The 14,163-nt window shown below is 34.0% G+C and overlaps 1 protein-coding gene across 1 annotated transcript; it reads left to right on the top strand.

The window, feature by feature from the left end:
- The first annotated feature begins 209 nt into the window (after positions 1-209).
- On the top strand, positions 210-13,921 carry LOC139487580 (uncharacterized). Its single transcript, XM_071272474.1, has 2 exons — positions 210-12,083; positions 13,294-13,921. Exons 1-2 carry the CDS (start codon positions 285-287, stop codon positions 13,408-13,410), a joined length of 11,916 nt encoding a protein of 3,971 aa, XP_071128575.1. The 5' UTR covers positions 210-284; the 3' UTR covers positions 13,411-13,921.
- The last annotated feature ends 242 nt before the right edge of the window (positions 13,922-14,163 follow it).

Genomic DNA, 14,163 nt, shown 5'->3' with positions numbered 1-14,163 from the left:
TTTGAATGAAAATGCACAAAAACCTTTCAATCCACATTTGAATGTAAATAAAATATTGATGGACTTTATGAAAATCGCACTGGATTTGAATTGGCCTCGTTTGATTTTATTCAATTCTACCACTTTTGTAGATTGATTTGATAGCTTGACATTTTATTTTGTGTATTGTGTTATTCATTCAAAATATTTCTTTTGATAGGTATGTTGCTGGTATCTTTAAAACTATCTTGGACATTGTTTATATATCGGACAAAGATTCATTGTCAAAAAGATTTGAAAATGTGATGGATTTCAGCCAGTTCTGGATAGCAGTATTAACCGCAGACGGTTCAAATGGTGATGATATCAAGCAACATCCAAAAACAAAATTAGCTGATCAGACAATAAAAGATACCATCATTTGCATCAAGCAACTTAGTATTTCTTGCCAGACCTTAAAGGAGTTTGGCAAAAAAGAAACCGAGAGAAACCACATTTTGAAGAATATGACTGCAGACGTGTTAGGATTGGAGAATGAAATAAATTGTTCTCTTTTAAAGCTTTCTGAGTATCTAAATTATTTGAAAGTTATCATCGAATCTTTTAGAATCCTGAAAGGAATCCCAGTCCTGAGGCTTCAGACTACGGTCAAAGAAATTTTGAAATTTGTTAGCGATAAGGAAAATTACTGTCAAAGTCAGATGACTGTAAAGGAGTTGTACAATCCATCATCCGATTTTAAAGAAATAAAGGAAATGGCCGAATGTTGCAAAAACATTGACACTATTATTTTGAGTGGTGTATTTAGGAATATCATACGACAATACTTTGAAAACAAATCTGAAATAGATGAATTATATGATAGTTCAAATGTAGATATTAAAGAGGAAGTGTCATTACCTCATCTTTTAAAAGTCGATTTATCGAGAAAAGAAAAAGAGGTTAAACCAAAATCTGCACTACAAATAGGACACACTATTGCAAAAGAATGTTTTGAGCGATATAAAAGACAATGGTTTTATTGTGAAAAGGAAACTGATTTCAGTTTACATGAATTACGAACCATGTTTGTTGGAGTTGAAAGCATGATGGCTGAGCTAGAACGAGCAGAAAAAGTTCTCAACATACATATTCATTTGAAAACTAGACATATCTTAATAGAGTTTGCCAAAATCCCGCTATACAATAATGCAATCGAATCTATTAAAGTAGCTTCGAACATATTTAAGTGTGATAGCAAGCAATGTTCTTTAAATAGTGAAACAATACATAAATATGAACAGTTGACAAGCAAAAAATCACCAGATGTCAAAATGAAAGATTTAATTCCTATAATGCACCAGGTTGATGGTATTCGTGGATTTATCAGCTCAGATTTGCAAGATATCATACTTGCAGTAAAGAATTCATCAGAGTTGCTCGAATTCTTGCGTGAAGTAATGCATGGTGATATTCGCTTTTTGATTGATGCTGTAGAAGAACACTCGGAACAATACGTCAGGGAATCGACGGTGTCGGATCTTATTGAACTGAAACGATTCTTTCATCCTGTTTTGAAAGGGCATTCTATAGCTTCTCTTGGTAGTCTTTTCGATTTGTTGCAGAAGCAGATTGACCATAGTGGTCTCGTAAAAATACCGGAAAAAATCTATATGTGTCGAGAAAACCTTCATTCTTTAAAAGCTCTGTACCGAAATGTTGCAAACAGAGGGGAACGTACCATTGAAGTGATAGAAAACATAATGCAATACGGATCATTTCATTTTTTAATGACTTTCAGAACGTGTGAAGTCTCTGTAGAGTACGAACAAACAAAAAAAGAATACAGACATTCTGATGCTGATTTGAGTGACCTCCGTAGTAGAGCTCTTCTACTTATGAATACAGAAGACAGAGAAAGAAACAGAACGAGGAGCATTCGAAGAGAAGAATTAGAAAAATTTGTTAAAATTATTGACAAAGCTTTCGAAGTGACACATATTTGTATGCAATTGAAACAAGCAGGACATTTCGACTTTGCAAAATACGAGGACAACTGCAATCGGGATAATCTGACAGATCTCAGTTTTCGTTTAAATCAGCAATTTGAGCAGTGGATAGCAAATCTAGAGAAGTGCAGACGAAACTTCTATTATTTGAACTTTTTATATGCTGACCAACTTTATGAACTTTATTCGTTTTTACAGAAGAACTTGGGGAATAGTACAGCCACTTTGGCAATTCTCAGATTTATTAACCCTTTAACAGAGGACCTAACACAGATTCGCAAAATCTATAAAACATTTCCCCTTGTTTCAATTGGCGATCACAAGACTGTTCTTGAAAATATTGGTCAGACATTTGATCAGTTATTCTTGGGATTAAAAAGGATTTCCTCAAAATTCCTTGACAATGGCAATCCTATCAAAATAACTGATAAAGTGCATCCTGGTACTCCTTATATAGCATCACTATCAGAAGGGAGTTCGTTAGTTATTAGGGTATTACTCGCGTTATATCAGAATACAACTGGGATATTTCCACAAGCTCACCAAGTTCTTTTTTGTAGAAGAGATACTACTTTTGATGAAATATCTCTGTTGTTGAATCGATGCTTGAAAAGTCCAATTGATGTATCCCTCTATTCAATCGTAAATATTGAAATGCTACCCATAGATTTACAGTTTCTACTTCACGATGAAATTCAACAATTACCAAAATTAGGCAATTTCTTGCTTTGTTGTATCTGTCGAGAGCACGAAGGCCAGCCATTTTTGGACCAGTTTTCATGTGTACTTTCAAGACCAAATCCTCTATCAGATCTGGCTTTGAAAAACTGTTTAAATGAGCATTGGAAACAGGTTACAGTTGTTACATCAGACACGCCCGGGCTAGGAAAAACTGAATTTATACAAAGAAAAGCAATTTTAGCAAAAAAGAGATCTCTATGCATCCATATTAGTGGACCGTTAAATAGAATATCGATAATTGAAGGTTTAACGAGTCTGTCACTAAAAAGTTATCATGTTTTGCATCTTGATATCGGTGATGTTTCAGACCCTGTTGAATTAGATTTATTCCTATTCGAATTGATTGTTTTGAGATATGTTTCTTCAGGGTCAACTGCTTATGCACTGTCATGCAATGATATATACATTGAAATTGCTAATACTGTCAACGACACATTGTGCAACTCCCTTCAGACAATAACTTGTTTTCAGAGAAAACATTTACAGTGGATGTCGTACGATGATTTGCATGTCAGTTCGGAAATTAAAAGTCCTATGCAGGTCGTTTGTCATTATTTGAAATCCTTAAATGATGGAATAGTTGATACTGAAGACTTATATTTTAGTGGACCGAGAGAATTGAAGCCGTTAAAAAGTGAACACTGTAAACAGATATTAGAAAAGCATTTTGAAACGGTAACAGATATGTCATTTACAATGATGAATAATTTTTTGAACGTTTTAGCGGATCAACTTAAAAGACTGTCTTCCAGTGTATTTTTCAGGTGTTCTAACCTAATTGCAATAACGAAGGAAGGCCAGGACTCATCTGTAAAATCGAGCCTTGTGAAAACCCTAATAGATGTTTCAAACGACTTTGCACTGCGATCAGTGAATGCTTGTAGATCTGTTCAAACTGCTTCTATGTTAGGAAACCTGAACAAAACCTCATCAGCAGATATTTTGGCAGAAAGATTATCGGGAATGATACGATGGGAGGATAATAATCATTTGGTAGTTCTTTTTCATCAAAATTTCCAGACTGTATCAGCTTTATACAGAAATGTGCAAGAAGTACCTGAATCAATAAAAGAATTATTCGAATGTCAAATGAATTGTGAGTTAACAGATTACGGAATTAAATCACCTGATGAATTAATGAATCTATTGCTGATGCTTGCTAGAAAATCAGACGTTCCAATGAAAAGTGAACTCCTGCAAGAGTTAATGAAAAATTATGCATTAACACCTGACAATTTATTAAAAATGATTCTTATTTCAATGAGAGTGAACGCAAATGTACCTATCTTGATCATGGGAGAAACTGGTTGTGGGAAAACATCTTTAATCAGGTTTTTAGCGAATGTTTGTAGCGTGAAATTCGATGTATTTAGTTTACATGCAGGTATAGAAGAGTCCGATATCATCAACAAAATCAGAAAGTTAAATGATGCTGCATTTTTAAACAGAGAGGAGATATATTGGCTGTTCCTGGACGAAATAAATACATGTGACTACTTAGGTTTGATATCAAATTCCATTTGCCATCGTATGTTATGTGGAAAGGATCTAGCACCTAATCTGGTTCTGTTGTCTGCTTGTAACCCGTACAGACTAAGAGGTGAAGACGAGATATTGACACATGGATTACAAGGCAAAATTAAAACAGACGAACTTTCGAAGCTAGTGTATAGGGTTCACCCTCTTCCAGAAACCTTAATTGATTATGTATGGGACTATGGGAGTTTAAATGCAAGAGATGAGGCTTCTTATATTAAAAAAATGGTCGAACACGTATTCGATGAAAAATTTCTGACAAAGTTATTATCAGATATACTAATTATGTCGCAGCAATATGTTAGAACAGCGGAAATGAATGATTATTGTGTCAGCTTAAGAGACGTGGACCGTTGCAGAAATCTCGTGATATGGTTTTACAAATTCTTAGAAAAGAAAAATGGCAAAATGCGAAAAAAAGATCGTGTACTTCGATGCATTATTTTAGGAACGTCAATTTGTTATCACAGTAGATTTTCACATGGACCAACGAGACAAAATTATCGTAAACAGTTACAGAAGTGTATATCTTCTTCCTTGTCCTACCGAATATCTGAACAAAACATTTTAGACGTTATCTTATATGAACAAAAAGATATCCTTGATAGAATGACAGAACTTCCAGCTGGTACAGCTTTGAATGCAGCCTTGCAAGAAAATGTGTTTACACTTCTTGTATGTATTCTAAACAAATTACCAATTTTTCTTGTTGGAAAACCAGGATGTAGCAAATCTTTGTCAATGCAGCTTATACGGAGTAATTTACGTGGTAAAGACTCTTCTGATCCTTTATTCCAAGAAATGCCACAGTTATTTTGTGTTTCTTTTCAAGGTTCAGAATCATCAACATCAGATGGAATAGTCAAAGTTTTTGAGAAAGCAAAGAAATACCAAATGCATAATGATGAACGCGATGTTTTGTCAGTTGTCATATTGGACGAAATAGGTCTGGCAGAAATATCAAAATTCAACCCGTTAAAGATACTTCATAAACTTTTAGAACAAAATAAAGATGAACTGAAATTAGCAGTTGTAGGGATTTCTAATTGGGCATTAGATGCAGCAAAGATGAATAGAGCTATTCATTTGTCAAGACCAGATATGGATTTAAATGAACTTATATATACAGGGAAGTCATTAAGTACAAGTATGATGTCTTTTCCAGTATGTGCGGGTAATGATCAGGATTTTCCCAGAGTTGATCCATTCATACAGCAAATCATCAAAAGACGAACTGGATTGCTTGAAAGAATAGCAAATGCATACTACGAATATTGCACTCATGATCAAAAATTTCCTAACTTTCATGGACTGCGAGATTTCTATTCACTTACTAAATATTTAGCACAACATTTAGATAGCAATAGTCTGGCGGAGGACAACGAATTGCAAGACATTATCTTAGTAGGTATCTTACGAAATTTTGGAGGTTTACCAACTGAAAGACAAAGAATTTTAGATACATTTAGAAGATACATTCCAGAGATAAAGTCGAAGCAGATACCTGTGACTAGACTTATTCTTGGAAATATACAAGACAATACATGTCGTCATTTAATGCTGATCACAAACGGAGATGCTGTAATTAATGTACTAGAAAATCAACTTAAAGACCTAAAGGTGCCATTCGAAATAATATTAGGTAGCAGGTTTGAGAATGATTTAAGCAATGATTACAACTATCGCATTCTTAGTCGAATAATTCTTTGTATGGAACAAGGTATGGTGTTAATATTGAAAGACCTTGAATCAATATATGGAAGTCTTTATGATATGCTAAATCAAAATTATACTGTTGTAGGGAAAAAGAAAAATTGTAGAGTAGCATTAGGGCATTATAGCAATCCCATGTGTCATGTGCATGATAATTTTAAATGCATTGTTCTAGTCGAGGAATCTAAGCTAGATTACTCAGATCCACCATTTTTGAGCAGGTTTGAAAAACAGCTGTTTGAGTTTTCGGATTTACTCGAGAATAATGAACTTATAGAAGCAGTTCATCAAATCAAAAGTGATTTTGTGGATTTTTGCCAAATTCCAAGTCATACGTTTGCACCATATGAGGTAATACCATCATATAGCCAAAATTTACTTGTGTCGTTGATAGTTTTTTCACAACACCAGCTTGGAACCGATGCTACCGTTGAAAATATCAAAAAGTTTGCTTTTGAATCTTTGTTGTGGCTTATACCTCCGGAAGTTGTGATTCGTTCGAATGAAAGCCTATTCTCTGAAACAAAGAATACAAATGAAGTCAGTCAAATCATAAACATACATATGAAATTACCAATTCATGACGGAATATGTACCTACCTGCAGAGTTTACATCTGATGTCGAATGAGAAAGTCTACAATGAAATTCGTGATGAATTTACACTTGGAGAAAATATGTCAAAAATGACATTAGATGGTTATCCAATACATTGGGATGGGTTCAATGATTTAGTTGATAACAATACTTTCGGTGACGAAGCCATAGAAGCTTCAGGGTCAACACAACATACATTTTTCGATGAAACGACTATCGATAACGTTGATATTGTAAATACAACAGTAGGAGATTCAAGTGATCAGGAGAAATTACAAGACACAGTTCCAAGAAATTTCTATTTATCAGATTCTTTAATAAAAAAGAACCAACCATTAATCCGAAATCAGACGAAGAAGACCGCTTCTCATGAACGATTGTGTTTTATATACACATTTTCTGGGATAAATTCAATCATGGAAACCAACTTAAATGTAATGAAAATTCAACGAGAAAAATTGGCAGTATTTAAATCAGAAAAGGCGTTTTCCCTTAAAATTGAAGCGTTCTTTCATTCTGATAGTAAAATATTTTTGCTGCAGTGTCTTGGAAAAAACGACAGCCGACAGATGTTATTGGTTAAAATCATTATAGAGCGGTATATTCGAGTAAACAAGGTTGACATGTCCGCAGCAGGAAAACAGATATGCATAGTTATACATTTAGAAAGGAATGGGTTGTTTGATTTACCATTTAATTTCTTGTCAGGATGGAAGTTAATGTTTCTTGATAGTATTCAAAAACCAGAAACTAATTTGAAACATTTCTTAGAGCTGGATAGATTTCAAATTGTAAAAGAAAGAATTCCATTTGAGGTTTTCATAACTGAAAAGATGTTCTGGGCATTTTCAAGAATACAATTTGTACCTAACAGCTATTCCATGAGCCATCTCGATGATTCGTTGAAACAAATGCAAAATAGTTCTTTGTTAACAAAAACTCTTCAAACATGCATTTTGTCCTGGACAGAGAAAACTCAAAGTCATATCAATGTTACAACAGATTTCGATTCTAACGATTTATGGTGCACTGAAGTTGCAAAAGATGCGCATGCAATTTTACAAACTGGAACATTTATTGGCGCATTAGAAATCAACATCCAAAATATGATGAAGGTTCCTCTTGCAATTTATATGTTTTTCCTTCATGAACATAATTTATTAAGTTGTCTGTTTGTCGAAGACGAATATATGTCAGCTAGAGGAGAGGTGCTTGCGCAGATGCTATTATCAGACCAATATGCTAATATCGACACCATTCCTGAACCATCTGGACCAGAATGTTATTACTGCTCGAGCGATTACCTAAATTTCCACATGCCATTTAGTCAAATTATTCTAAGACAAATACATTCCCGGAAAGAAGAATATTTGGATTTTATCTGGAGACTCCGAATTGCTGCCGATATTGATACAGATGAAGAAATGCCAAAAGAACTTTTTGAAAAGGCCACAATTGATTGTGTAGATTTAATATGCTATGAAGTTGTTCGTATGTCAGAGAACTTGTTATATCCGAACAAAAACGATGATTTCATTCGTGATTTCTGTTACTTCTACTCCCTTCGCTCGCTTGATGGTATGAATGAACAGAAAAGAATATCGATATTCCAGTGGGCTTTGTCAAATTTTATTGACATAGACAAAATACGATATGCGGAATTCTTTCTGGTGGCAGCTTACCTCCATGCTTGTTTATGGGTATATGGTCAAACAATAAATGCAATATGCGAGATAGTTAAATTATCAATCGACTTTGTCGGTATTTCTCCTGTCAACGGGTTGACCGATTTTAAAGAGGATGATACCGTATTAAAGTTAAGCCGTTCAAATACCACCACATATGAAGGAATAGATGGTACCGATAAAAAGGTAAAAGACGATGAGTTAACAGAAAGTACTACTCCACCATCTGAAATTACAGAACCGGACAGCAAAGAATCAAATCAATTTACAGACCATCATGTTTTGGATTTATCGAAATATGAAACCAAATCAGAGGATTCTATATCGCGGATGAAATCAACAGATGATGTAACTGAAAAAAGCATTGTTCGCATGTCCATAACAGAATTTGTTAAAACCTTGTGTTTCTCCATTTTTCCGACAAGAAAATTGATTGAGAAACATCCAATATACGAATGGCAGATTCTTGTTAGCAAGTTTTTACCACTTGCAAGCATAGTAAATGATGACTGTCCGGAACGAACAGCTCTTCAATTTTGTCGGGAAATGGTTGAAATTCTCTGTGTAGCAGATTGTCTACCTTCTGGATATATAACAGACCTAGGCCAATGTATAACTGAATGTTTTGGCAAATTAGACTCTATGCTCGTATGTGAATGCCTGTATAATATATTAAAGAAACTTCAAAATGAAAATTACGTGAAGCCAAGTATACTGCAAAGACTCTTTTGTTCATATGTTTCAAAATGCATAATTTCAAATCAAGGCAATACCGGACCATTAGCATTTGCACTTAATAAAATTAGTGGAAGTGCGATCTTTGACAATACCTTGACATTCTTTGGACAGGTTGTCAAATTTGCAGTTATGATTGATTTGACAGAAGATGAATATGTGTATCTGAATATACTACAAGACATAAATGAATCCAATGAACATTTCGCCAGGTGCTTTGACAATTATTTAGTAGATATGGACATCACAAGCATCAATAACATGTCATTACCAATGTTGTTAGTGGATGCACTTGAACAGTACGCATTTGATGATAGTTTGACAATACTTCATCTTGAATCAATAAAAAGTAGTTCTGATGAAACACTTCAATGTCTGTCGTGCTCATTCCGAATTGTCGAAACAGGTATTATTTCGCTAAAGTTTACCATTGCAATAGCTTTCATTAGAAAGTTTATAGCGCTTTTTTCTAAATTGCTTCAGGCAAATAAGTACGACGGCAGTACCATACAACTTCTTGCACAGCATGTGAATTCAAAAATGGTCAAAACTACTAATGATAAGTATAGCGCCTTCATATCCACTGAAATACTTCATTTATTTTTCAAGCATATCGATCAAAGTATAGGACATCAAAATATTAATCGAATATGTAGAAAAATGGAGCCATACATTCCAGTTTTGAAGAAAGTTATGTGGACGGATACCTTTGTAGAGCAATCAGCAGTCTTCAATCCTTTATTTCTTTATCTAGACAAGGATAACTTTAACTTGATTTACACTCAGTTAGTGAGTGCAGACAAGAAAAACAACAAATTAGCTGATATCTTGATCGAGAAAAAAGATGTGGTTACTTGTCTCGGAGTAATAGCACAAACTTTCTTTATGAGTAGATGTTTGAAAGAAAAAGACGATAGCGAGATACGGTTAGCTTCACGGATAGCCAACATTATAGACAAAATTAAAATTACAAAGGAAATTAAATGCATCATTAGCAGTCTGCTCGGAATAACAGATTTCAAGCATAATTTGTTCGACTTATCTATAATGATTGAATCACCGCAGCCACAAATAGTATCAGTGATGCTTCATCTAACTTGCATTATAGGAGTGTCATCTCCCATTAATAACTATTGGCACCGAATAGTTATGATGCCTCTTTCTTTGGAAAAATGTTATTTACCACTTACAACTTTTGATAAATGCAAGAACAAAGATGGATCGTCGAACGGATTTGATGATATTTCAGAAGTGACATATGATATCATGCAATTGTTTCTGCACAGTTGCGTTGTTATATCATTAGAGTTAGATGCAACATCCCCTGAGGTAGTCATGAATTGTATAGATATCGCTGATAACAATGCACATTCTCACCTTATGTTGCAGATTCAACAATACTGGCAGAGTTTGCAACAACTTCTACAGATCAACTGTAATGATTTATGCATTCTGCTGCATACTATATTATTTAAGACACAACAATTGTTCACATCCACACACAATCTCAATGAAGAGGATGATACAACGACATACCTACTGAAACATGCATCAGTTATAGATAAGTTGTTGCCAAATAGATTTTACATGATACAAGAATCGAAACAGCATAATGCATCACTCTCAGACACAAGTTCTGAAATATCGATGGAAAATTGCGTAACAGAAGTAAAACCATGCCACTACGACGAACATGTAAACTTTGTAACTCGTTTATTTAGAGTATATAGAAACCCAACAAAAGACACACTACTTGCAAATTTCAAGATCTCATCATTGAAACAAGCTGTTCCTTTTCTTCACTTGACGCTTCAGAATATAGATAAGCTATGTTTGCCGCAAAAAATGCTGTCAATTTTAAAATGGCATTTATCATTAGTAGCAGGTGCTAGTTACAAATTTCGCAAAGTCGATTTTAAAGATTTGACTGTGGCAATGGTTATTGCCGAAGAACATGACGAAAGAAGGAGAGTTTTGTTAGAAAAAACATTTGAATTATTCAAAAACGATTGGAATGAAGTTTGCAGCTATGAATTGAACCATGTATCCTGTAGTAAACATAGCGACTCGTCCGAATTTATAAATACAAAAACTAAAATGAAAGATATCTCAGCTGAGGATGAACACTCGCCAATACAAAATATCCTGAAAAAACTGATTGCTATACAAAACAATTTCCTGATTGAGGCATGCGAGTCAAAGTCTCTAAATGAAAAACCTAGGTCTGTTACTGTTTTAGATATCAGAAAGAAAGACTTACTTAAATTTGAATGGGATGACCGTTTTCTAACGTTTTCGCAGTGCGATACAGGACAAGGCTTCGCTCAAAAAATCGATTTTGATTACGAAAAAATAGAACAAGAAATGAAAGCAGAAATATTATTTGGAAAATGCTTTGTAACGATGGAAAATCTCCCAAAAATATTTTTTACTGACGACTTATTCCAGAATAGTGTTGATCTCCTAAAAGAAATACAAGTGGCTGTTCGTCAACAACAACTAACCTCTGAAATAAAAACAGAAATAGAAAAGAAAATGGAGAGAAATGTATCACAGATAACAAATCTGCTGACGTACACAGGAATGGTTCTTTCGCTTATTAGGAAAACAGGAGCTCAACCTGACCAGCCCATTGCTGAATATCTTAAAAAATGGGAAAGTGTCACTGGAAAATCATCTTGGGAATCGAAACATCTTTATTCTGAAAATATACAAATTTGTCATTCTGTCTCTCTTTATCAATGGTTGGAAGAATTGAACGGAGAACATGTTGCAAATTCTCTAGATAACACTTACAGATCACCATTACCCAAAGCGGGAAAGGATAGTTTGATGAAAGCCTCAAAAGTGAACATTGTACATATTGAAAAGCTAGACCATGCGGTGAAAGTGTTTGTCCATAGATGTTTATCGTCCAGCACTAATGCTTTGCGGTTAGACCAGCCTTTAATTGACTACTTGTGTTGTGAACACTTTTGGTGGAATAAGGACTATGATAATGGTATGATTGTATGTGATGAAAGCAAAGTTCCACTGGAAAACCTGTTGTTACAAATGATTCAAGTAGAACATGTATGTGACATATTACTGTGCACTAAAGAATTAATTGAGGTAACGTATGATTATGTATTTTTGAAATTTATATTTAACGGCCTAATTTTTGTTAGATTTAATGTACAGAAACCAAACAAATCAAAAGGTTTAGGACAATAGACAACTTTTAAAAGTTACTATTTTGACAACAATGTTCAAGCAACAAAATAGTTTGCAAGCTGTTCCAACAGATTTAAACTTAAAATAAAAAAGAAACTGTATATGCATATATCGCGGGTCCGTGACTAAATTTAAGTACAAATGTACCTACATCTTATTGTACCCTGATTTTTTTATTCGTATTGCTGTGTGATAAAGGCATGATGATTATAAGGGAGACATTTTCTTTTTGCTTTCTAAATCTTTCTTTTTTGAACACGTCCTGGTTTTCTTACTACGACTGGCATCTACATGTGACATATAATGTTTTCTTTTTCGTTCCCATGGCATTCGTGTGGCATCCAGGGTGGCCTCTTCTCTTATTTTGTATATATCTTGCGCTCTATATTTTGAGAATGAGAATTCATATGAGTGGGTGTGTTCGAATGTTTTATTTCATTATATTTATTCATGTTTTGGGGATGGGCAACTTTCTCGAATAAATCCGTCACGGCCAGGCAAGGGGAACTTGGTAGGCAAATGCTCGGAATAAATATGTGCCGATGCCAACCCAGTGTGCTAAATGGCGTCCTTTTCACCATAACCAATGGTTCTGTTCCTAATGAAACAAAAATCTTAAACGTATAGTTTTTGGTATCGATATAAGATTCCACAATGGACTTGTTATTGTATTGGTAATAATGATTCTACCGAAAATAAAAAAAAAGGCCTGAAATGGTTGTTTTAACGCCATGCCAAATTACAAATTGGACCTCGTTATATTAGTAGTACGGACATCTCCTTCACATAGTAGTATAAAATATTTCAAGATCAATTATGCGACATATAAAATGGAACACAATATTTTGCGATATTTTTTGCGATATCACAATAAATAATTCTCATACATCATGGTATCTTAATATATTTTTATTTTATAGTTAATTGCATGTGCTTACGTGATAGACGTACACTGTGTTAGACATACTGGATGCATTTAAGATAAGCTTCCAAAAACAACATTAATCTTTCAAACTTACTTTTAGTGGCAGTGAAGATTAATTTTTCAATTGTTCTCATTATCAATTTTTTTATTGAGTTGTTGAAACGTACTGTTGTGTCATTTCAGGAATCGAAACAGACACATTCACGTATATCTGAAATAACATCTGCATACCAGAATGTTAAACGAAATGAAGCCCCGAAACGTGCAAGAAGCAAAGCTTCGAAATTAATGAGAACTTAAAGAATGCATGTGAGATAGAATTTGAAGAAAGAAGAAAAAATTGTCAAATTGTCAATAGAATACCTTTAATTTTATATTCATTCTCATTGTTTTATTATACCTTGTATATATTTAACTGTCTCTTTTGCCTGGTATGCGACATCCTTTTCGTGTATACGTGGCTAGATCACAGTCCTATAGATTATTGCAAATGTTCACATCCACTTGTATATGTGTGTACGGAATAATTAGCGGATAGTTGTCTCAATGGCAATCGTACAACATTTCCTTATTTTTTTATATGTCGAGTATACCGCATTGACACAGTGTACTTGTATGTGTGTGAGTGAGATTTTAAATGCGTTTGATCTTTTGTTATATTCAGAACAGTATTCGTATTGGGTAGTCTAGCTGTTTTATACACAATTTCTTTGTTTTTGTTGAAGTATTTTTTGTAAATTCTTGATCATTGTATACTATGAAAAGTTTGGGTAAACATGACTTCTCAATAGTCATTTTGTCTACATGCTACTTATAGAAAAAAAATGGCTGAACTATTTTTTATTTCCTTTAAAAGTCTTCTGCAATCAGAATGCTTGTCTCATCCTTGGAATGACATTTTACTATATACTATATATACTGACTACTGAAATACAGTTTTGAGTGTGTTTTTAGACAAATCTGTTGTGGGTTTTTTTTCATTTAACAAAAAAATGATAGAAAATCCCTTACATTATTTCAAATCACGTAAGGTCGATAATGTTTTACTGTGTT

Source organism: Mytilus edulis, chromosome 9 (genome assembly GCF_963676685.1).
Source record: "Mytilus edulis chromosome 9, xbMytEdul2.2, whole genome shotgun sequence".
Lineage (NCBI taxonomy): Eukaryota > Metazoa > Mollusca > Bivalvia > Mytilida > Mytilidae > Mytilus > Mytilus edulis.
The sequence above is the reverse complement of the archived record's forward strand: the minus strand, read 5'-3'. Positions and strand labels throughout refer to the sequence as shown.